Genomic DNA, 25,353 nt, shown 5'->3' with positions numbered 1-25,353 from the left:
AATGGTGACAGATTATCAAATTCCAACTATATGATTACGAATAAACAGTGCTAAACACTTAATCACTATCTTTGAAAGTGGGGCAATTTGGTTTATCTCTTTGATCACTTTGATTAGATTTAAAGGAAGTTAATCAACATGTTAACTCTGATAAACATGTACTTACCACTAGTCTGCAGTGTTTTGTTTTTCAGGACTTTAATCTTCTAAGATTGGGTAACCATCGATTTCAGTTACAATTGTTTTCAATTTACCTTGAACTCAAATAATACGTAACTTGAGATTTATTTAAATATAAAAAATTAGTTTAAAGTGAATTTAAAATCAATATAAATTACCAACTTGGTTTGAAAAATGATAAAAATAATAAGTTAAGTTAGTTTGAGATAATTTTTATTTTTAATATATTTTTCACTTAAATTATAATTTTGTAAATAATATAAAATTATGCAATAATATTTATTAATAATGGTATATATAGCATTACTTACAATTCCAAAACTCAATTATGGTTGTCGATAATCGAAGAGCCGTGGTGGGGCCTCTGAAGCCTTATTACGGGTCCAAATTAAGACATGTGGCCCACCACCTTGGCCAGTGGCTGTAAAATTCTAAAGTTATGGGCCCCATTTTAAAGTTTGCTTTGACCAAATTTGCTCCTTACTTTCTTACCATTATCTTTCTCTATGTAATTTCAACTTTATTCCAAAAGATTTCGATAAATACGGACGCGTTTTGTGTTTTAAAATCCAGACCGAACCGAATGGTCCAACTGGAAACTGTGATAAATCTGATATGAGTCGTGAACTCAAGATTAAAATCTGTTTTATTTTTTAAATCAAATTAATTTAAAATTATATTTAATTATAATAAAAAATATTTTAAATTAATGAAGTATTATTTTAAATCAAAATAAATTGATTTTTCAATTTTAAAAAAATCATAACTTAATTTAAAAATTAACCGATTTTAAATGTATAAAAAAATTAGTCAATTGAATCAAATTTTTTATTAATTGGATTTAACCTGAATTTAAGATATTTACCCAATTTTATTGTTTTTTATATTTTAAAAAATAGGCTTTGTATTTTATTATTTTTGTTATATATATTTTTAAAATCAATTCAATTTGATTAATTGATTTTCAAAAATAAACATAATAATAATTGAATTTAAAAATCGATTTGTTATATTCTTGATTTGATATCTTAACTAATTTTTTAAATAAGTAATTTTTGAATTTAAATATCAATATGGGTTTGAATTTTAAATAAATTATATTATCATATTCCACAACGATAGCGAGCAGAGCCTATGTTTGAATTTGGCAAAAAATTACAAAATAGAATAAAAGTTTTTCTCCAATAGAAACTTCATGGTAATTTAAAAAAGTCATACTAGATCATGTGCTAAATTTCGTCAAGACTTATTTTCTAAAATTATAAAAGTCCTTAGTGACATTCATAGAAATTTCTTGGTTTTTTTTTCTCTCAAGTAAATCCTTATTTAGACAAAACAATGGTCATGTGGTTATGTTCTTTCTTATTTGAATTTACACGGACAACGATTAAATTGTTATGACTATTGACTAACTATAAATTAACGGTTAAACATGTTTTTTTCTAGTAATTATTTAAAGACACAAGTAAACTTATAATTACTAGAAAAAAGTATGTTTAACCGTTAATTTATAGTTAGTCAATGGTCATAACAATTTAGTTGTTGTCCGTGCAAATTCAAATGAGAAAAAAACATAACCACACGTGAAACTTTTATATTTTCATATTAATATTATTATTTAGAAAATATATTGATTTTTTTTTTGTTTTTGTATTTTAAAAAGGATTTTTTTAAATTTCAATAAATATTAATTATTTTCTATTACTATCACTAGATGCTCCATATTTAGCAAGAAGGGGTTGTCAAGCTTGCAAGAAAGATCCATATTTGGAAGACTTGATACTTTCCATTAACAAGAAAAATTCAAATTCAATAAGTTAAAATTAAATTATTGTGATTGGAAGAAAATATAAATTTGTTCTTCAGCTAAGTTTTTGAAGTCATACATGTTATATTGCCAAGAAACTTCATAATATGAACATGACTTTGCAACTCTTGACTCACCATAAAAAGGTTCAAGAGGCTTTGAAATTTGACACATATGTCAAGTCAATTAATGTGTTGAATTTGATCTTCTGTTGGACTTTATTTGGATTCAACCCGAATCGAATCCAGACATACTCAACATGTATCACATTATTATATGAATTTATATTTATTACTCGGTTGAAGGATTATTTTCCACTCAAGTTTTAACTCAATTTTAAAAACATATTCGTGACAAATAAAAATCTAAACACTCATTTATCCCTAAATTTTTTATTAAAATTGTTGTTAAATAGAATGGTACAATGATCATTTAATAATATTATTAAAAAACATATAATTTTATCTATTTTCTCTTCAGGTTTTAAAAATTAACATTTCACCCACATATCTCAACTTTCAAAAACGACTTTCCCCATCTCCAAATCCTTAGGGTTTTTTTTTTCACACTTGTCTGTAGTCTAAGGCCCCAAACTTTACTGGAGAGGTTGTCCTTTGGAAGACGACTTTTTTGTCTATCATTGGGTTGCCATTTGCTAGAGGAAATAGTCAGATTTCATGTTTGGTATTCTAGGAGAAAAAATGAATTTTTTAAAATTTAATTATAAGAAAAAATTATTTGTTTTCTAAATTAAAGAGAAAAAATGAGATATAATTTTAATTATTTTAATATTAATAAAATAATGATTTTAGCCCTTAGCCCAACATAAAATTTGTAGGTATATCCTAATAGACTAACTATTAGATGGGTATTTGACTTTTTTATTATTGCAGATATATATTTGTTATTTCACCTAAACTTGGGTGGAAAATAGTCATTTGGCTTTATTACCCATATACATGATTCATTTGTGAATTACTTCCTGAAATTAAAATATTCGTTGATAAGAAATTAAAATATTCATGATCTTTAAGTGTTTACATTAATGAATCTTGAATTTAAAATAATAAATATTTTAATATCATGGAAACAATAATTATTTTATTTTATGAGATACTTCAAAATTTCTTGAGAGTAAAAATGGTTTGTTGGATCAGAATATACTGAAACCAATTTAGTCATCTTAGATAATTAATTAAAATAATTAAGGCAGAAAGAAAGGGTGGCTAAATTGGCTGGATGGCTAACCCCTCCCTGTTCTTTCAATAAGAGTTTAGTCAGAAACGAGAATAAGAATAATTAAAATTTTTATAATTAAAAATATGACGAAAATACGAATAGATTTATATTGTACTCATTTATTTTCTAATTTATCTCTTCTTATATATATCTCAACACTTAAATATTTAAATTAATTATAAAATCTTTAAATTATTACAAATTTTTTAAGAAATCTAATAAATGTTTATTTTTTCTCCATGGACAAGGAGAAAATGGGAAGGAGACTTTTCCCATGACGATACGGAGATCCAGGGAATGAGACCTTTTTCCTGTGAGGGTGAGAAGGCGAAAGGAAGAGCATGAGAATTTTTCTTTTAGAAAAAAGATGAAGATGCGGATTAGACTATTTGCCATTCACACATTATTTCATCTTTATACAAACAATAATATTATATATATAAATAATAATATGTTATGGTATAATTAAATATTATTTTATTTTTAATTATTTAATTATATAATAATATATTATTATTTATATATAAAATTATATATATAATATTATTTTATTTAAAAAAACCCTTATAAATTAATTATTAATATTGAGGTTTTGTTTTGTCGTTTTGACTGTTGAGTCAGAATGATAAAAACAATTAGCATATAATTAATTAGAATTAATGTACTTCCTCTGCAGTCTAGAGTTTGTTTGTTTCCCAAGAAAACAAATTTTGACGTGGCACTTCCAAGTCAATATGACTTAGTATTTTTATTTTAAAAATAATATAATAAGACAACATTTAATTATTTTACAATTAGTTCTACAAAGTCTTGGGCAAATTAACTAATCTTAATCAAGCTTCACTTCAAGTCCAAATTCTTTTATGGCTGGGCTCAATCGGGCCCATGAGTTTACGAAAGTAATTTAATACATACCTTAAAGGGCAAAGAACTATTTTCTAACTAAGTTTTAACATAACCTTAAAAATATATACATAATAAATAAAAAATTCAAATATTCATTTATTTCTAAATTACTCTTAAATTTTTTATTAAATATAAGGATAAAACAGTTATTTAATAATAATATTAAAAAATATATAATTTTATTTTATATCCTTTCTCATGTTTTAAAATTTAATATTTAACCTTATATTTGAATTTTGAAAAGTGATTTTCTCTCAAATTTTAAGTTTTTTTTCACCCCTCTCTCTTATTACTGATGATCGGTGTGGCTCATTGAAGGACCATAGAGTGTCATCCATTCTTTGGACTATGCTCATCGTCTAAATTTGAATGATGAAACATCATCTAATGAGGAAGACATTTGTTGTTTAGTTTGAATGATGAAGTGTTGTCTAGAATAGACAATGCTTGTCATATAGATCTGGATGGTTATCTTCATCCTTGAACGATGGTCGTAGTTTAGAGGTCATTCTTTGGATGACTTCATTTTGTTCTTCCATCATTAGTCTACTATTCATTAAAGAAAGTGATTGGATTTCAAATTTAGTATCCTAAGGAGAAAATTGAATTTTTTAAAACTTAATTTAAAGAAAAATATTAGTTTTCCAAACAAAGAGAAAAAAACAAGATATAATTTAATTATTTTAATATTATTAATAAAATGATGATTTAACCTTTTAACTTTAACAAAAAATTTGAGGGTATGTCATAATTGATTAAAATTTTGGTGGATATTTAAATTTTTTATCTATTGTAGGTGCATATTTGTCATTTCACCAAAACTTGGATAGAAATTTGTCCTTTTTCCATAGTTTTATTATCATATATTAGAGGTAAGTAAATTGTGAAAATATTAGGAGCCTTTTTGAAAGTTTGTAAGGGTTATTGGAAATCTGAAAAAAAAAAGTTAGTGCATGGGGCTTCAATCGCCTTTCTTGTATCTACCAGTCAACTTAAACCCACCCAAAAAACAAAAAAGTTTAGTTTTTGAAGTATCAAAGGACACTCTTGATAGAATCCCACGCACAAATCAGCCTTAACGCCATTTCATTTATTTAAGTAAGCTGGCACTATTTCTGGCTAATTTCTCTGTTTAATTTACGTGCCATGCTTTTACTTCTGTCAGTATGTTGTTTTTGGAAACAAAAGCTTCGTGCTTGATGTTAAAGTTATAATCTTTGTGTTGATTTCTTCTTCCTTTTTCAGATTTTCTCGGCAAGCAAACAGTGGATATTTATGTCGTCTAAGTCCGATCTGTTTAATACTGGGGCTGTCAACAAGCTCTGGTTTTTCACTCGATCTTGTTGCTTCTTCTTCTTCTTCTTCAACTTGGGCGACCAATTTTGGACTATTGAAAAGAGCAAGTCACAGAGGTTTTCCAGTTTCTCTATGCAATCCAGGTCAAAAAAGTAAGTGAGTTTATCTTTTTGATTTGTTTTCATTCTATATTTGTTTAAAATCCAGTTGTTGATGCGTTTGTTTCATATTTATGAGATGGGTTTTTGCTGGGTTTTAGGCTGTTTCTGATTTTGTTCTTTTATTGTTTTGTTTTTTAATTCTTTTCCGCAGGGATTCTTCTTGGGTTGAGTGCATTGAGGCTTGTTTAAGAATACCTCATAATTATCATTGTTATTATTCTTATTCAATTTTGGGTTTGAGGATTTTGAGTTTTTCTTGAAATCAAAGAAGTCAATTTTCCGAAAGTTTTTCCTTTCCTATTTCAATTTAAGCGGGGATTCAAGATCTTATTATTTCCTTGTTAAAGTTTAAGTCTCCCATTATATAATGCCAGGCCTTCAAAAGCAAAATTTTTCGAATCAAGAGATGAATTTTAGCAAAACAAAGCCAAAAAGAGAAGAAAATTCGTTTTCAATGAGGAAGCTTCGCATAATCTACCATGATCCCGAGGCCACAGATTCCTCAAGTGAAGAAGATGATGATTACCATCACAGAAGAACTCAATTTCTTGGTGTTAAGCGATGTGTTACTGAGATTTCTCTTCCGGGTTTGCCACAAGAAATCAGCAGAGAAAATTCTTTGCAGCAGAATGTTGTAGAAGGCAAAACTGGTGATGTTACTAAGTCTGAAGAAAATAAGAAAATTCATAAGTCGTCAACGGTATACAAAGGTGTTCGGCGAAGGCCTTGGGGGAGGTATTCAGCAGAGATCAGGGATCCTTTCAGACGGGTACGAGTTTGGCTTGGAACTTATAACACTGCAGAGGAGGCTGCCATGGCTTATCAGAATAAGAAGCTAGAGTTTGAAAGCATGATTGAATTGGAAAAGACTAAGAACTTGTCAACTGAGGATGTGGTTTCTCGTCCATCAGCATTGTCTGTGCTGGATGTAACAGCTTCAGCTTCACTGGCTGAAACATTTGCAGATCGAATCAAAGAAGCAAATGGCTTCGAGGATAAGAAGCTTGAGTTTGAGAGAATGATTGAATTGGAGAAGACTAAGAATTTGTCAACTGAGGATGTGTTTTCTCATCCATCACCATTGTCTGTGCTGGATGTAACAGCTTCAGCTTCACTGGCTGACACGTTTGGAGATCGAATCAAAGAAGTGAATGGCTCAGAGGACAAGAAGCTTGAGTTTGAGAGTATGATTGAATTGGAGAAAAATAGGAATTTGTCAACTGATGATGTGTTTTCTCATCCATCACCATTGTCTGTGCTGGATGTAACAGCTTCAGCTTCACTGGCTAACGCATTTGGAGATCGAATCAAAGACGAAAGCGGCTTCGAGGAGGAGTTTATGAAAGAATGCAACATGGAGAAGGCTGCCAGCAGACAAAGCAATTATGAAGATGAGCAATCTGTTTCATATCTGTTGGAAGTGCCAGGCTTATCACCATCAGCCAGTGAAGATCTGGGTAATTATGCTTTTGAGGACATGTTCAGGGAATTCCAGCATGGTTATGGCCAATTCAACATTGAAGATTCTGCTTGTGTGTTGGGAGATTTGGGAAATGGTGCGGTGATTAATCATTTATCTGATATTGAGCCTTGCCCAGACGACTTTGCTTGGGCTGATGGAATTCTAAATTTTTCATGCTGATAAATTTTTGCAGTTAGGAATATGAATGAAGTAAATGTGGCTGCTTCAAAGTTCTTGAGAGTTTTGTCATATTGAGTGAATCAGAGAGTTGAGTTTTGTGTCTCCTTGGAATCTTCAAGATTTTGCAACTCCTTGTACCTGAGTTAAAGTTTTGATATATACTTCAATAGTTCTGTTACCAACATTTCTAATGTTACTTGATCAGCTAGGGATCTTTTAGGTATCTTAGCCTCCTCGGACTTGAATTTATATTCGGTTCAAAAGAGCTAAATTTGAATTGAAGGTCTACCCTAGCTGGAGTTCGAGGGCTGGCTTCTTTTTTGATTATTTTTTGTTGTTCATGACTTATTGTCTTCTTCATTGTCATCACTATTCACCAATCAACTGAACGCTTCAATTTGAATTGATCATTTTGGATTCAAATTGAGTTTGAGTTGCCTTTTGTTCGGACTGAATTCGAACACAAGTTGAAGATCCAAGTTGTCAACTCAATTCGAGCTCAAGGGTTTATAGGTGTTGTTGTATTGGAGCTTTTCTTCTTCAATGTTATTGTTCACCGACCAATTGAGTTAAGCTCGAACTCGAATTGATTTTTGTTTGTGTTCAGTTCAATTCGAATACAGTGATTAATAATTGAAAGGTCATTGATTGGACTTCTTTTGGTAACACTATCAAATAAAGTTGACAAGCGACTTTAGCTTTTTTCCAAACAAATAAATAAAGGAGTCAACAAGGAGATCTGGACTCTTTCCTGAATAAATATAGGCGACAAGAGGATCTGAGTTCTTTCCTAAACAAAATAAAGACTAGTAGGAGACCTGTGCTCTTTCTTATACAAAATAAAAGGCGACAACGAATGGTATGTATACTTGAGACTTGAGACTGCACAATCAAATTGTTTGGTAATATGATTGTGGCAATTTCTGCAACCACTGTGACAATAAGAATGAGAAAAAATTGGAACTTTTTAAGAATAATAGTCAGCCTTGCTCGGTTGGACTCTAGGGTGGATAACAACTAAGTCAAATTCGAATAAGGATTCGATTTGAGTTTGATTTAAATAAAAAAAATTTAACTTTAATAAGTTTGAACTAATGATAAGATCATGCAAAATACATGAAAAAACACTGATAAAGAAGAAGAATAATTAGAAAATAAGCTAAATAAAAAAATAAATAGATAAAAAAACAAACAATTAAAAAAAATACGCTATCCATAACTTAGTGGAGCCGAGTCCTGGGTGGAGCGTAATGATAATGTGACGGCCGACAAGGGGAGAAAAAATGTCTTGTTTCGCAAGCAAGATGGTTGGACTTCGAACTTTTCATGATGTGTTTGCGTTAGTTAAAAGTACTTGTCAATTACAACTGTAATAGCCAATAATGCCATTTTCCATTAGAGTAAAGCTAATATTTCAACTGAATCGTGGCACGTGATTTGATTTTTCCCCTTATTTTATCAACAATTTACAAATATATTATCAACCCAATTCAGTATCTTGTGTTGAATTTCAATACTTGAAGAATAGTATTATAGGTAGAAATTGGAAAATGCAGAGAACCCAATTCAAAATCTTGCCTGTGTAAAAGCAACAATCAAGATAGAACTTTGGTGTCAAATCATGGCTCTTAAGTTTCTCAAGTCTTGGTTCATGTCAGCTCTGGATTGGTTCATGAAAAGAAAATTATGGAGGATCAAAATCATCTTTGTTTGCCTTCAAAGTTTGGGAAGATTTGTGATTTGTGTGGCCTCCATTTTTCGCTACTATTTGTATACATTCCCTTCTTTTGCCTTCACTAACTATTCTTATATATGAAAGACCCATCAAATCTATATTAATTGTATTATATATATAAATATAAATACATACATTTATGTATCATTATATGATTGATTATTAATTTATTTTTAATTAAAAATTATCTAATTATATATCATTATTTATACTTATTATAAAGTTTTATTATAGCTAAACTTCATGGCATGGCATGTGGATATAGAATTTTCTTCTTAGAAACATATAAGCACAAAGAGATGCCATTGTAGCTTCTGAAACTTTTTCTAAGAGTCCAATTATTCCTTTGAGGCAACGAGACTAGCATAATAATCTACTGTTATGTAAACTCAAGTTTATTTAGGAAAGTGAAATCAAACCTAAATCTTCTGCCTTCAGATTTGAGATTCCATACTTTGACGACTATTCTTCACTTCAAATTTTCATACAGTGATTTAGGTGTTTCTTTCGTACCATGGGGTGAGTCAAATCACGTGCTTAATTTTTCTTTCTGTTTGTCAAAAAGAAATGTTTGACTACCTGCCCATTTGTTAATTCAATTAGGTGGAAGATGATCACCAACTTAATAAATAATCCAAGGTTTTAACAAGTCAACTGACAATGACCAATTTCTTGTACACCCTCCAAGCATTGACAATACAAGTTACAATCTGAATTATTAGGTCAAAATTATGTTCAGATAAGTAAAATTAGTTTAATGACATAATTGTTCTTCAAGTAGCCTATAAATTGGGAAATAGGTTTCTAAGTGAATTATGAATTCGACACCCGAAGGATGAATAGCCATCAAATAGAGATAAATTACACAACCGATGATCAGACACCCAACCTATATGCAAATCGACTCAAGACATAAGCCGAAGACCTTTTATTTAAAAAAAAAAACAAGAAGAACGAGTAAAATTTGACTTTTACACCAATTCAACATGATTTTCTTACCATACAATTGTTATTACATGTTATCATAAAATCACTTTCTAAGACACCCCAAACACACAACAACCCATTTTATCATGGTTTTATGTCCATTCATTCAATTTACACATCTAAACCTAACCTCTAGTCTTACAAATTTAAGATTGTACAAAGTCTCAGACGATCTTTTTGAGTTTTGACAATTATATTTTGACAATGTCAAAATTATATTAAAAAAAAATCAATTACGTAACTATGGATATAAACTTCTAAGTAATATATTAAACCCCGTTAAAAAATATTCACTGTTTATAATCTCTTACCTTGAATTTCACCACTGTTCAATATACTTATCAGTAGTGCAATAATAAGAATCAACACACATCAAAATATTTTTACAGATATACAGTGAAAACAGGAAGGAAAAAATATATAACTTGCCACTAGGATGAGATCTTGCTCAATTAAAAATTACAAGGGAAAAATATATAATCTCATAGTCAATAAATTATAAGATTAATAAAACCAGAATAGAGATTCCATAGAATTTATCAAGCAATAAGCACAGAATTTTACCTTTTGGTAACAATATCTACTGGTACAACAAATTACACTGGATGCTGCATTTCATTTTTATTCCAAAAGCTCCCAAGCAATAAAAATATTTCCTTCTGTGCAAGTAATTTTGCCGAAGAAGCGGCTTCTCCAAAAGATTGGAACTCTTAGGAAGCCTAAGCTTTTCAAAATCTATGCTAGCCAGTCAAGGCTCTATTACAGGATCAGTAATCAGGTCTGATCACCATTGTTTACAAAAGCTAGTTCACAAGCAAGTGCAAGGTGATCGCTCCCCCAACTCTGCTAAGTAAGATAAAAACATTAAATATAGATGCAAAGACATTCCAAACTGGAAAAGAAGATAGTTCACAGCATAGCTTATTACATCCATGCACATGAATACAACCAAAAGAAAAGAATAACAAGCCTTTACGATAAAGAATGGCATGCTGGAAATACCTTTTATGCCGTTATAACAATGTAAAGAGTAAAACTGATCAAATGTATGGGAATTGGATAAACCATAAAAGTAATTCAATATAAGAACATACATAAGATTCCAAATTTACAATGTTCACTAACTTCTGTATGAAAATGCATAATTACCCAACCACTCTTAATCTGCAGACTAACTGATAAATTGCATTAGTTTGGATTTGATTGATTGATTTTGACTGAAGTGGATTGTGTTTAATTAATCTTAAAAATAACAAACTATAAAAGTACCTCACATGGGAGTCCTGCACTTCTTTTCAAAATGTCAATGGGTAAGGTTTCAAGAACTCTCACAGGAAGAAGTTCCCCTGTATGCCTGTTCAAAAGCACAATCAGTAATACTGCATGTTCAAAAAAATCTACTATTATAATTAAAATGTAACTTAAATACCATATATAGTCAACAGTTCCCATAAATTGGCTGTGGTATGATGTAGCCAATGGTTCTCCAATATTGTCTCTTGTCTTACGGCTTCCCTGATTGCAGAACCCCAAAAGAAGCTTAAAGTCTAAAGCTTGCAAGTCCATAGAAGCATAAGAAATTAAAGATAAAAAAATGGAAATCATAGACACATAAGTTATCCATAATAAGCAGCTTACGGGAACCCCAAAATATGCACTGTAGAGCTTCAATTGGTGCTGAAGTTGTGCCACTTGCTTACTGCCAGTTGCAAGTCTTAGTTCTTCATCACTCCATCCATATATCAATGGTCTTGAGATAGACCTCCAAGCACTACACACATCAAGTTGAAATATCACACAGCATATAGTGTAATTGAATGGTATAACATTTGCTTTTACAGAACACGTTAAGGCCACAGAAAAAAATGTTGGATTATAATCAATAAAATTTGTTTATAATAGAAATGAAAGAATGAAACAAAAATTTTGCATATAATCATCTCCTTCACAGTTTCATTCAGCAAACGGAAACTTCTTTTTCTTTATAATCACTAAGAAATTACCTAAATTTTTTATTTAACAAAGGAATCAATTTCTTTCTCTACAAACCTTAAAAGAAATCTTAAAGATCAATAAAAATAAATTATAATCCTTTTCAAGCAACAGCAACTTAGATGTTAGCAATTAAGTTGATCATTATGCATATATTATAGTTTCAAGGCCAAGACTTTCTGACATATTGAAAAATACCAGTTTCTTTTCCCCTTGTGAAATTTTGAGTTTCTGCAATTTGAAGAAACCTCAACCTGCCTGGACATATATCTGCGATCATGTTGCTGAACATCCAACTGTAAAAAGTTGCAGCAAGAACGCATATATCAACTATTAGAACCCCAAACAGAAATATGGCAAGTTTTATTCGCAGAAGTAACTATCAGTTTGATATTCAAGAGCATTGAAACTCACCTTAGAGGAAGCCAGAAACTGATAAATTGCACTCTGATCGTGTGAAGAAAATAAAAATGAGATGATAAAGTAGCAGAAATTCTTAAGCACACTGTACAAGTTATCTAAAACCGGTTAACTAAGAAGTACAAATGCTTAGCAAAAAACCTAAGTACAAATCTCACCTGTGGACTACTGTTTAAGTCTCCAGCAAGTACAACTGGAATCTTACCCCACTCTTGTGAAAGCTTGTAAGCCTTCTCAAGAAACAGCCGAACCTACACAATTGTATGATATGTAAGAGCATCACAGGGGGCAAATTCATTCCACAAAAGTGGGTTGTCAGTTTGAGATGGAAAACTAAGCAGTTGACTACTTAGCTCTATGGCAGGGAATACCTTATGGAAAACAAAAAATTAAGTTGTTTCTTTAGGAACTTATAATATCCATCAAAAGAATTAATGTAATGCTCTTCTTACTATAATGCCAATCCAAACATGCAGTATTATTTTACATGAATTTCATTTTCTAGATCATATTTTTATATTTAGAAAGTAAAGGCTTAAAAGAATCCAGCCTTTTCTTTCTTCCTAGTCACATGCTGTAAGAACATTTCCAGTCCTTAAAAAAGATCAGCACATTGGAATACCTGGCCTAGTTTGATGTCTCCACGCTTTGGATTATAGAGTACATGTGTATTTCCAACCACTAAGCTTTGACTTCGAGAGAGTGTTGTCCTATAAATGTGAATGCATGTCAATTCTTGTACTAGTAATGTAATTAGAACAAAGTTCATCAATTCTCATCATGCATTAGAACCTTCTACACATACTGACCCAATGATAAACTAACAGAGCAGATTTAAACTTACACTGATGTTTTCTCACATATTTCAGGCTCTGGTAAATTTGGTTTCATCTGAATAATTAAGAAAGAGAAGGATATAATACAAGAAACAGTGCAGGAAAATCTATAATCAACTATGGTTTCTCATAATAATAGGTTTGAAAATAAAAAAAATTATGACCGAATAAAAATGAATAACAATATTGGCAACAAACACTAGCAGAATTCTTTTCTCTAACAATGCAGGAAGTGATAAATGCTAGCACAGATTCGCTTTCACAAACTTTCTCCACCATTTAAATTATGCTTAGCCACAGTAGATGATGTCTTTAATGAGCAAAATGGAAAAAGGCTAACATGGCACCAACTCAGAATCCTACATACCTTTAAAACACAAAATTGAGCAACATTGTCACGGAGGCCAAACTTCTGGAACTCAATATTTTCTTGATGTAAAAGGGTAAATCTGTGTTCAAAATAGACTTGCTAAGATTTGGATATAAACAAAGAGAGAGTAAAACTCAACACCTAGAAACATCTATAGACATCATATTCATCAACGAGAAAATCATTGTGAGATAGAATGATGCATACTCTCATCCCAAGAAAAAACAGGAATAAAGAGGAAAAAGGGATCTGACACCAATGCACAATTTTTTGCTATATTTAACAAATTTGTTTTACTTTAAGTACAGAGTCAAAGTAGCATGTTAAAAATAATGATAAGATAAATTTATATTACTTCAAACATAGCCTAGAGAGGCATGCTCAAGCTGTCTAGCTAGATAAATTTATATTCCTTCAAACATAGCCTAGAAAGGCATGTTTAAGCAGTCTAGCTAGATATCAAGAAACAAGTAAAACGACATCCAGCATAAAATACGATGAATGAATATGTGAAAGTCAAACGATATCAATAAATTCATTAAACTTTATGGCAATATGATAATAATAGAGGCTCAGGAACCTTACTGTTTGTCTTTCCAGAATATAGCACACCCATCGCAAGAATCACCTGTACGAGCCTGGAGCAAATCAAAACCACCAGTCCAAGGAAATAAAAAACAATTAATGTCATAGTTGTTGAACTACAAGAAATTACACAGATGCAAATCATATTTCATTATACCATATAAACGCCCCTGAAGCCATCTTTCTGAAGAAGATAATCTAGATCATCAAAACGGTCAACCTCCTACATTCACAAGAGCAAATAATTTGCAACTCAATAGACAACCATATGCAGCATGCACATCCATGGCTCTATCTAAAACTTCCTTCTAGAACCACAATTAGTGCTGCAATTTTATGATTTATGTTAACTAGTATTCTAAAGACACATGTTAATAAGAATTTGATTGCATTTCATTCAGCAAATCATACTAACACTTTCGAAACCACACATCTTTACCCAACACAAGTTAACAGTATCCATCATTACATATATAAGAAATAGTTTTCAGTCATGAAAGGCTTAAACCTGCCTGAAAACACAATATGCTTGCATTGTAACGTTTAATCTCTTCACATATCATCTTTTTCCGCCTCTGCCACTCCAAGAACTCAGGCAGCACATCCATGTACAAGTCTGGATGCTTCAATGCATTTTCGACTCCAAGTATATTATATGAAACTATCACAAATTTATCTGTACAACAAACACATCCCTTTATTAATTAAAAAAAGGAAAACTTCAAATACCGCCAGAATTAAAATTCCTAAAAATATTTTTAATTTCCAAAAAATTGTGAGAAAGGTTTAAAATTTATACCTTTAAAATTAGAAAAATCGCGGGAGGAGAAGGTCCACTGGCGGTGGCACTCGTCCGTAGCGCTCGACTTCCTTCTCTTCCATGTTTTATTTCGCTTTCGAGAAGAACGAAAACGTTCAAACCGATTAGAAGTGGGCGGGTTTCGAGAAAATTCGGGTTTACGGGCAAAAAAAGTTTGGCTTTGGATTTTGGTTTCTGAGATCGTTAAGGTTTGCGAGACAGTTAATCTTTGACATTTAGCGTGTATATTTCCGCTGTGGAATTCTTCAGATTTTGGAGAATGCTTCCGCTTGGTGGCGCGTGAGTGCTCCGCCGCCAGTGGTTCTTCGCGGTGGCTTGGATTCATCTTGCCGGGTAGTTTGACCGATGGTGCATTACTGGTTAGTACCTTGGGGTCTTCTGAGTGTAACATAATGACTGTTTGGCAACGGACATAAAGTGATTCTCCACCAGGTTGATGCAGTCCTGAATACGGATCACATTGTCTCAAACTTCTTGTTATTCCGTATTTTAAGGCCTGCGTTTCAGCCATTTCATCAATAAGATTACATGAATTACGGAAATTAATTAATTAATAAAAATAAATATAGTATTGTAATAATATCATATAAGAATAATGTGGCAAATTAATTCTTTCTAAAACTTCATTCTTAAACAATAATTCTATACTTTTAAATCGAATAAGAGTGAATTCTCATTATAAATAGATTCAAATCGAGCTGATTTAAGTTTAATTATCAACTCAGTTTGAATAAAGTCAAATAAATTCGATTGAGGTGAGCTTCATATTATCTATTTTTAAGGATAAACTAATATTTAATCATATTATGAAATATAACTATTAATACCAAAATTATTACCATTACTCCTAATATTTCAAATTAGTATAACTAGTGGCGCAAATAGTGTTCCTATAAACTAATCTGCTACTCCCCTTCGAAATATTATCTTTAGGGGTGTTCAAAATTATCCGGTAACCGAATTAAACCGATTTTTCGACTCAAAACCGAACCGAAAAATAGGTTATTTAAAAAATTTGTTTGGATATCAGTTCAAAAATATAGAAAAACCAAATTTTCGGTTCGGTTACCGGTTTGTCTAATTTTCAAAACCGGTTAGCTGAATCGAACCGGTTTTTAAAGAATTGAATAAAATATTAATAGAATCTTGAATATATTTTCAAAAAATTAGAAAAAATAATAAAATATGATAATTTTTTGAAATTCGGTTCAAAAACCGGTTAACCAAAAATTCGATTTGGTTAATTGATATTTTCGGTTCGGTTCAAAATCGATTAATCTTTAAATCGGTTTGGTTTCCGTTCATGATTTTTTCCAAATTGAAAATTCAATTCGATTCAAAAATTTGGTAAAACGGTTCAGTTAACCGTTTTTGAACACCCCTAATTATCCCCATCTCCATTACCATCACAATCTTCTTTTGTTCTAATCTAAATATGGCAATGAACAACACAGTCAATGTGCGAATATCCACACTCAACTAAATTTCCAATCAATGTGGATTCTCAATAAATCTCCCATAATCACACATTACATTAGGTTATTAGTCAAACAGTACTCACAACAAATTCAATACTAACTTCTCCTCTACTAGGTCAATTGGGAAGTAAACTAACCAAACCTTCCCCTTATATGGGTCTCCAGGGATGAGGTTTTTCCAAAGTTAAAGTTGGAATCACAAAAACTGATACCTCCCATAAACCTTGGATAGAATTGTTTTTAAGCTTGGGCTTTTCCCATACATATATAGTTCTATTCAACTTATTTCCTAACCAACAAATTTATGACATTTAGTTTCAAAATCATAAAATCGCATAATCACACAATAATATATCAAAACATTTGATAGGATATTCAAAATTGGGTATAGATAAAAATTAAAATTTTCTCACGTTAACATATTGCGGGAAATAGAAAGGGAGAAAAAAAGAATATAACCCTACCTCATCCAAACCTAAATCATTTGCCTCTTGATCAAGAAAATCTTTAGTCTATTGATCTATATTTTGAGTGTCTCATAAGAGTGCAACAAGTGTCAAATGATAACAGATTCTATCGTTTACTATATATCATCATCAAATGTTTGATAAGACTTCATTAAGAATCTTATCCATTTGTCTCATACGTTTCTTCTAATTTTAAAACTTATCCATTTGATTGAAATGTTGATAGCTTAACACCGTTAACTCTCTCTCTATATTAAGATGCACATGTGCAGTTAATATGAATCTCCACAGCACGAAAAAAAATCAGCCAGAAGCATATGCATGGATGACTGTGAAATTAAGTTGCAAGTTGTATATCTGTTGACAAGTAATTTATGAGTAAATTTTTTGTAAGAAGTTGTCCATGTCTATTCCATATTGAAATTTTTACAGCTGAAAAATATATGGATATGTATGGATCCTCACCTCGATTTCAACATCATTAGTAATCAATCCAGAAAGAATCTGGCTTAACAATTATCTGCTGTTAAACTTCAAATAAATCTGAACTTATAAAATCATGAAAGCTACTCTTCGCTAGCTGCTAATTAAAATGTTATGTTGTTTGTATTTTGCAAGTTTCAGACGTGTTGTTTGTATCAGAAAGTTCTCTTTCTCTTGTATAAATTCTCTGGTATGTGTGATTATGTTTAAAAAATAAGACAGGTCAAGAGTCACTGTTGGACGTAGCCTCACAACCAGGGGTCAAGGCGATGGAGCCCTCTTATGGGTTCCTGCTGCCCGATCTATGGGTGAGGGTCCTTGCAGGGGTTTGAGGTCGAAACCCTTAACCTAAATTTCATGAAGAACTTAATTGTAATTGTGTTGTCCTAAAATACTACATGAGTCATATTTCTTTTATCCTGTAACTATGAAGTTAATAAAAAAACCCTAATTTGGTCGAATGCGTAAGCATTATTAACCAAATCGCATAATTTGTCTTGTATTTTTGTTCATGATTTTATTTTACAGTTTCTTTTCCCTTAATTCGCTTCTTTTTAACATTTATATATAATTGCATCCTAGAATATATAGAAGTATCAGTGCTTGTGGTTACTAGCTTTGTAAAATTCCACAAATAATTTGGTTTGTTTGTGGCTGTACAAGAGATTAAATTTTTCTTTACAAACCATTCTTAATAACCACCAAATTTTAGAAAAATAATAATAGCAGAAATAACTTCTTGTTGCTATATTTGAACAAACAAGAGAAGAGATCATCTGAACTGAAAGCTATAATTAATTAAAGCGAAGGGACCTTTCAGTTCCACCTTTATGAACATACGCGGCGACTCCGACGAACAGGAACTTTATTTTTGCTTTTTCGTTTCAGGACACTCGTTTGAGGCCACAAATCTATGGCTCAAATTAATTTGACATCGATAGAAGAACTTACTCCAAGTTGATGCTTGTATTTTTCTGCTGAATATTAAAGAATATTGTTAATTTTTGGTGGTTCAAACTCATGCACAGGAAACCTAATTTCTGGCGCTCATCCCTTATAGAAAAGCGAAAGCTAGTGTGTCTACTTCTGTGAATGGCTTAAATTTTTTCTTAAAACCTGAAAGGTGAGAAATTTATGGAAATGGCACAGTAAAGAATCATGAATAAGTCAAAATTTAGCTCAAAGTGCCTCCATGTCATAGTTTGAGTGGCAGAAATGAGAGCATCCAACAAGATAATATTTTGAAAATTTTAAATTATATCAATATCAAACTTTTAACTTTCTATTTATAGCTTTTCGTTATTGGACTCTCACCATTTAGGGTGCAACATTCCACTCTTTCGTCTAGCAACATGACACTGATATTGTTTTTGTGTAATGGACGTAGGGTGGGTTTCGACTCAACCATAGATCGCTCTAGCTTAAAAAATAAATGTTCCGATGCAAGAGGTTGATGAAATAGCAACTGGAGGAGAATGGTTTGAGAAGAGAGAGTATCTGTTTGTACCACAAGAGGGGGATGGGAAAAAGACCCACAGGGGACCGCAAAGCAAGAGTTATAAAAGTTGAAACAGGAATATTGAGATATAGAGACAAGAAAACAAAAGGGTTCTTTTCAAGAATTTGCATTGAAACCTTGCCATTCTTTGAGGAATCCCCAGAGAAAGACAGGCAGCCAATCAGGGCTCATAGATTAGGATGGATTTCAATATTTTAGCCAATGAACACTGAGATAAGACCAATTTCTGGGACCCAAATAGCCCAGAGAAATATTCTGTAGCAAAACACCAATAGTGCAATGGGTATGTCATTTGATGAGGAGACTTAATTAGTGCACCAGTAAAAGCGCCATTGGAGGTCAATATACAATAATTGAATCACAAGAGTCTCAAAATAAATACTTCCATGGCACCCCATTCTGCCTTGTAATAGCCAACTTCATACTGAATACACAGCCTTTGCAAAATGATCACCGGAAAGAAAGCTGCAAATGCTATGGGAGGCAAGACGGTCAGAGCCTGCGATGGCTGTTTACGCAGGCGGGCACGGTGGTATTGTGCAGCGGATGATGCGTTTCTTTGCCAAGCTTGTGATGCATCTGTCCACTCGGCCAACCAGCTTGCAAGTAGACATGAAAGGGTTCGCCTTGAAGTTGCATCAGCGAAGCTGAATGGGACATCAAACGATAAAGAAGTCGCTCCGATATGGCACCAGGGGATAACCAGAAAGGCCAGGACCCCTAGACCTAATAAGAATTTGCTGGTGCAACAAGGGAAGGAGAAGGAGAAAGAGAAAGTTTCAAATTTTAATAATGATCCGCTTGTTCCTGAGATTGGTAGTGAAGAAGGGCCACTAGAGGAGAACTCATCAGAAGAACAGCTGCTTTATCAGGTGCCGGTATTCGATCCGATTGCTTCGGATTTATGCTGTGATCTGGTTAAAGGTGAAGGAACCGAAACCACCATGGTAAAGGAAGGAGATCAAAACATATTTGTTGATGGGTATGAACAAGAAGGAGGCTGTGATTTGGATGATTTACAAGGGTTTTTTCCATCAGATATGGACATCGCTGAGTTTGCCGCTGATGTTAAGAGCTTGCTGGCGAGTGGGCTTGATGAAGATCGTAAAGAGGAAACTGAAGTGAAGGTTAAAGATGAAGAAGAAGAAGTGGAACTAGGTTTTACAGCTTGCCATTTTGATCCTGCTTTTAACATAACAAGACATGGAACAGATTGGAACTTCGACCATGAATCACCACTGGCAGCTGAAGAAGAAGAAGAGGAGAAAGTGATGCCTTTAGCCGATTCAGCAATGATGAACATCGAAAGCAAAGCTAAGATAAAGGGAAACGTATCACTGAGGCTAAATTATGAAGCTGTCATCACTGCTTGGGCAAGCCAAGGATGTCCATGGACAACAGGAACCCCACCTCAACTTAATCCCGAAGACTATTGGCCAGATTGCACGGTATAAATATAAACCCTCTCGATCATCAAACTATTTTCAGCTTACTTTTCAATCAAAAAACTAATTATTTTGTGTATGCAAATATATTATAGGCCGGCGCATGTTCTAAAGACCTTGTTCATCACATCTATGGAGGAGTTGCGTGTCACAGTGGCGGCAATGGAGGAAGAGAAGCAAGAGTATCAAGGTATAGAGAGAAGCGCAGGACGAGATTGTTTTCAAAGAAGATAAGGTACGAAGTGAGGAAGCTGAACGCGGAGAAGAGGCCTAGAATGAAAGGGAGGTTCGTTAAAAGGACTAACAGTACTTCATTTATGGGGACTGCCGCTGCTGCAGCTATTTTTCCTTACCTCAAGAAATAAATGGTAATGGCCAAACTGAGAGATTGCTCGTCTCCAGTACTAAATATGCAGTTGGCGTTGATTGCTAATAAATATTAATGGCTGACTTTACTAGCTTGAATTAGAATTATAAATAAATAACTGTTAGAATACATGCATGTGTATATAAATCTAGATCTCTAACAGGAAGAAGAAGAAGAAGAAGAATTCCTTGTAAAAAGCTGCAGCACTGAAGGTTGGTGCTTCGCATAATTAACAAGATGTATGAAGAAGAAGTTAATTTATTGTTAACAAAGATCTAGCTAATTTTCATTAATTAGCTTTAATCTTAAATCTTCTGGCATGAATATATATTAAAACTTTGGGCATTAACTATTGTTTGGAGCTGAAGAAATGAAGTGAAATATACTGTGTTTCTAGCTTTAATTTTTTTGCAGCATCGGAATTCATCAACTTATCAATATGAAGGGAGCCCTGCAGAGCCGGGTCAAGCATCAACCATGGCTGACTCAAGCTCATTTTGATGGATATTAATCAAGATGGTCACTTTTTTTTCTCTTCACATATACATATATATATAAACTTTTTTACTAACTCAATTAAGATATAAAAGACATAAAACTCACTATTTACCCAACCAAGATATAAAATCTATAAAATAATATAATAAAAATTAACCATATTTAATTCATACAAATTATTATAAATTTAAAAAGAAATTCATGCACACTCGACTAGCTAGCCAACCTATCCGATCAACCCTAAATTTTATAATCAAACTAAAAAGTAGTTATATTTGTATAGTAAAAAAAAAAAAATGATTACATATATATAAAAAACAAAAAAATGTGACTAGTTTAATTAATATTCCCATTTTGAATTGATAATATTTAGTTTAAATTCAAATATATTCAAATTAGTATACAATATCATCAAAAAGTTGTTATAAGATAAATAATATTATTAGTAAGATGAATCGTGTTGTTAGTAAGACTAAATTTGATTTCACTTGACTTAGATAAAATTCATGGTTTGGTTTAAATAAATCAATTTCAAATTAGAGCTTTAGCTTGACATTTTAGCTCAAGATTAATTCATTTTTACATTTAGTAATATTATTCATTGTAACGTTGATAATGTCCATCTCTCTAATGATCTTAACATAATCGGGGATAGACTAGACTACCTGGTCAATTGAAGGTCAAGAGCTATATATTTGTGATTGTAGAAGAAAACTATATTAGTTCATGAAATAATATATATAACACCTAGAGTGTGTATGAAAGAAGCTTGACAAGAAATTCACAGCAAAAACGTGCTCTCATCTACTGGAATTCTTAAGAATTAAGAGGACATGAGCTTTACTAAGATTGCTTCTGTTAGGGGAAAAAAAAATCTATAGGATCATGTTCTTCTCCAAGGTATTATTTGATATATACAAAAAGGTAGCTATTATTTGTGACTCAGACTGCTAAATTTGATGTTTGTCTTTTGCAGCCAGATTTTCCCATTAAAGTTGAACGATGAGGATGACAAGTCAGGGTGAGAAATTAGGTTTTGGATGGAAGTCGACTGTCCATGCAAATTCTACACAATAATATTGTCCAAAACTTGTTAAATCATTGTCTTTTAACAAGTCAGTCCACAGGCCTTGCCGGGTCTGTCTCTCAAAGCCATTCATCAATTTAATTTCATTTGTTTTTGCCTTTTAATATGCCCTAAAATAATAGTAATAATGTTTTCGAACAAAGTCTGATATGAGTCAAGCTCAGTTCAAAAAGAGTAATATCAAGCTCAGCTCAGATGAAAGTGAATTAGTTTGAGTTTAACTTAAGTTTGATAAATTACAAATTTGTATAACTCAAGCTCTGACACAGTATGTAAGATTAAAACCCGGATCATTGATCAAAAAACTATGGCTTGAATACTGATATGGTTTGAAAATCTGCAAATAAACCCTTTCAGTTTGGGTTTGCACAAACCCAAACATGTCTAGCACCGAAAAACTACAATCTAACCAACCAAACAGCCAAACACAACACGATTTTGTCCTTACGCTTAACAAATTTTGCCTGATTTTGAATCAGGATTCAAGCCTAACACAGTCTAGTTCAGATCCACCTATTTTCTCAAATCTTTTGCAGTAAATAAATACTTTATTTATGAAATTTGCCTCCAAATAAAAAAGTGTTTAACCATTGCAAAAATATAGTGACAGAAGAAGTCTTCACAATTGTTGGTAAAGGCCCAAGTTCAGAAACAAGGAACTGAGCACAGTTTAAAGGCACATCCAGTCTGCTCACAAATCTAATTAAATTAAAATTTGAAAAAATAATTAAAATAATTTATTTTTAATGCTCCTAATCGATTTTATCCATTTTTTTTTTGAATTATATGGATATGATTAAAACTATAATTTAATATTCATTTTACCTTCGTCTTTATACTTAAGATCTCTAATCTCTAAAAAAAAATTTTCATCTAAAATTTCATCTTTAACCTCATAAAAATACAATTTATGAGATGACCAAACATGTTTATGATATCTTTTAAAATAATGATATAATAATTATAATTTTTATTATTTTATTATTATCATTATTTAAAAAATATATTTTATAATATAATATAATATATAATATATAATAAAAAATTAAATATTTGATATATAATATATCATGTGATTCGACTATAATATTATATCACATAAGTTTTTTATATATTTTAAAATATGTATTATGTTTCATTATTCATATCAATATAGCAGAGTATCTGTTTTGTTCAACTGACGAAGAAACTACGTAAATAACTGGCAGGATTCTTGACAGACAACTTTTGACCAGCTAGCTTCCCATGATTAGGGTGAGTAGATTCACGGAAATTTTTGTGTGAAAGAATCAGAATCCCTGTGAGCTGGGAGGATGTGAAAATACCAGGTGTCTCATCATCTGCCACCTTTCTCTTTATCCATTTCAAGTGACAGTGCAAGAATCCCATTTCTCAGTAGAAGCCATCAAATTTTTGCATGATCAGTTCCGGAATAGCTCTGAAAAGCAAGCCTCTGATCGGATTCCTGGTCTTCCAGGAAGTCCATGCATGCACTGCAGGTATTGTTGAAGAGAAAAACAAAAAGAGGAAGCCATCAGATGTTCACGGACATAGTGTTTTGATATGGGTTGTCTTTTGTGCTTTGAATTACATTTGAAAAGAAAGAAGAGAAGAAAGGCTGAATCTAGGGATATATACGATCGGATTTGGTATAGTTTGAAAGTTTTTTATAAATCAAACTAAAAAGACGATTTGAAAAATTTTCAAATCAAATCAAACTAAATTAAAAAAATACGATTTGATCTAGTTTGAATTACGATTTAAATCATAATTATTAGTATCCTTCGATATACGATAAATATGGTATCCTACGATATGATACAATATAGATAAAAAACGATACGCATCATAAGATGTATTAAATTAATACGATACAGTAAACATATCATATAATACAATACGTATCCTACGATACGATACATATTTCTTATACAAATTAATATACTTTTTTTTAGAGAAAATGAATGCATTAGAGGTGTATATAAAAAATTTTAAAATATTAAAGGTGTTTATGATATTTTTCAAAATGATAACGCTTCAATTATAATATTTTATTAGTAATTTATTATTTTAATTTTTAAAAGATGTATCATATAATATGATATCCGATATAGTAAATTGAGTTTTTGATATATTATGTGATACACAATTTGACTATTATAGTTTGAATATTTTAAAATTATATATATATATATATATTTTAAATACGGTTTATGACTTGGTTCGATTTGAAAATTGCTCAAACCACAACCGAATTGAAAAAAAAGGGTTTTAAAAATTCTAATCTAAACCAAATCATAATTTTCAATTATTTAATTCAATTTTACTATTTGAACCAAATTATATACCCCTCTAACTAAATCTATTTGGGGTATGAGCCAGGTAGACTCATTGAGAACGATATAATAGGGCTGAATCTTATTCAAAGATTTCATGAGTCCAAACTATGATGTCTAGTCAAAGAATCAAAGCTAAAGGCTGTGATTCCACATGTAGACAAGGATGATTTTCGAAGATGGTATTTTTCGTCACACCTAAAAAATAATAATAATAAAACGATGTTAGTCGTATTTTCATAGTTACTCTTTGTTAAGGGCGAAAATATTTGTTAAAATATATGTGTTTGTATTTCATATTTTAGACTTCCCAACCAAGCTCTTGGTCGATCAGATAGAAATTCTCAGAAGAATAAAACAGCTGAAATTCATCATATTTTACTGAAAAATTGATTCATTAATCATTACAATAAAAAGATGAATGACAAATCCATGGAAATGCCACAAAACACACAAGCGAAAAACAAAAAATAGAAATTTATGCTCGTCTTTGCATCAAAATGATTTGAAGCCAACAGCAGTCATCAGCAAGAATAATATTTAAGCTGGCAATCCTGGTACATGTAAATGTGCTTTGATCTGTCACATTGTGATTGCAAAATCAGAATCTCATTACAACCCAGGAAGAAAGGGGCATTCAAAGTTGAGAAGAGACAAAAACTTGGAAACCCAGATGAGTAATACCTCAAAAGAAATG

At 31.6% G+C, this 25,353-nt stretch overlaps 3 protein-coding genes across 5 annotated transcripts; 2 read left to right on the top strand and 1 right to left on the bottom strand.

Annotated features, from left to right (window-relative positions):
• Nucleotides 1–5,137: 5,137 nt before the first annotated feature.
• Nucleotides 5,138–7,641, top strand: LOC123197027 (ethylene-responsive transcription factor ERF117-like). Of its 2 annotated transcripts, none has more exons than XM_044611208.1 (3): nt 5,138–5,230; nt 5,378–5,580; nt 5,741–7,641. In XM_044611208.1, the coding sequence occupies exon 3, from the start codon at nt 5,957–5,959 to the stop codon at nt 7,229–7,231; it is 1,275 nt and encodes a 424-aa protein (XP_044467143.1). In that variant the 5' UTR covers nt 5,138–5,230; nt 5,378–5,580; nt 5,741–5,956; the 3' UTR covers nt 7,232–7,641. The 2 variants fall into 2 exon arrangements, with proteins under 2 accessions (XP_044467143.1, XP_044467142.1); XM_044611207.1 differs by lacking the exon at nt 5,138–5,230 and adding an exon at nt 5,243–5,292 and having other exon boundaries at nt 5,964–7,641.
• Nucleotides 7,642–9,252: 1,611 nt separating this feature from the next.
• LOC123195510 (carbon catabolite repressor protein 4 homolog 5) lies at nt 9,253–15,499 on the bottom strand. 2 transcript variants are annotated; one of them, XR_006497488.1, is made up of 15 exons: nt 14,956–15,499; nt 14,669–14,832; nt 14,314–14,379; nt 14,157–14,209; nt 13,569–13,650; nt 13,210–13,256; nt 12,988–13,075; nt 12,524–12,616; nt 12,360–12,392; nt 12,144–12,241; nt 11,592–11,724; nt 11,383–11,468; nt 11,223–11,307; nt 10,518–10,796; nt 9,253–9,545 (listed from the first exon to the last, which is right to left on the bottom strand). XR_006497488.1 is itself a non-coding variant. In XM_044609262.1 (14 exons), exons 1-14 carry the CDS (start codon nt 15,485–15,487, stop codon nt 10,728–10,730), a joined length of 1,629 nt encoding a protein of 542 aa, XP_044465197.1. In that variant the 5' UTR covers nt 15,488–15,499; the 3' UTR covers nt 10,427–10,727. The 2 variants fall into 2 exon arrangements, 1 of the variants encoding a protein (XP_044465197.1); XM_044609262.1 differs by lacking the exon at nt 9,253–9,545 and having other exon boundaries at nt 10,427–10,796.
• A 3,711-nt stretch (nt 15,500–19,210) lies between these two features.
• LOC123195984 (zinc finger protein CONSTANS-LIKE 16-like) lies at nt 19,211–21,084 on the top strand. Its single transcript, XM_044609861.1, has 2 exons — nt 19,211–20,371; nt 20,464–21,084. Exons 1-2 carry the CDS (start codon nt 19,370–19,372, stop codon nt 20,731–20,733), a joined length of 1,272 nt encoding a protein of 423 aa, XP_044465796.1. The 5' UTR covers nt 19,211–19,369; the 3' UTR covers nt 20,734–21,084.
• Nucleotides 21,085–25,353: the final 4,269 nt, after the last annotated feature.

This window comes from Mangifera indica, chromosome 14, assembly GCF_011075055.1.
Source record: "Mangifera indica cultivar Alphonso chromosome 14, CATAS_Mindica_2.1, whole genome shotgun sequence".
Classification (NCBI taxonomy): Eukaryota; Viridiplantae; Streptophyta; class Magnoliopsida; order Sapindales; family Anacardiaceae; genus Mangifera; species Mangifera indica.
The sequence above is the reverse complement of the archived record's forward strand: the minus strand, read 5'-3'. Positions and strand labels throughout refer to the sequence as shown.

Coding starts and splice junctions, on each gene's coding strand:
- LOC123195984 (XM_044609861.1), top strand. CDS start 19,370: ATGATCACCGGAAAGAAAGCTGCAAATGCTATGGGAGGCAAGACGGTC. Junction 20,372..20,463: donor ACTATTGGCCAGATTGCACG/GTATAAATATAA, acceptor AATATATTATAG/GCCGGCGCATGTTCTAAAGA.
- LOC123197027 (XM_044611207.1), top strand. Junction 5,581..5,963: donor ATGCAATCCAGGTCAAAAAA/GTAAGTGAGTTT, acceptor ATATAATGCCAG/GCCTTCAAAAGCAAAATTTT.
- LOC123195510 (XM_044609262.1), bottom strand. CDS start 15,487: ATGGCTGAAACGCAGGCCTTAAAATACGGAATAACAAGAAGTTTGAGA. Junction 13,257..13,568: donor CTCAATTTTGTGTTTTAAAG/GTATGTAGGATT, acceptor TTAATTATTCAG/ATGAAACCAAATTTACCAGA. Junction 11,308..11,382: donor GGAACTGTTGACTATATATG/GTATTTAAGTTA, acceptor GCTTTTGAACAG/GCATACAGGGGAACTTCTTC.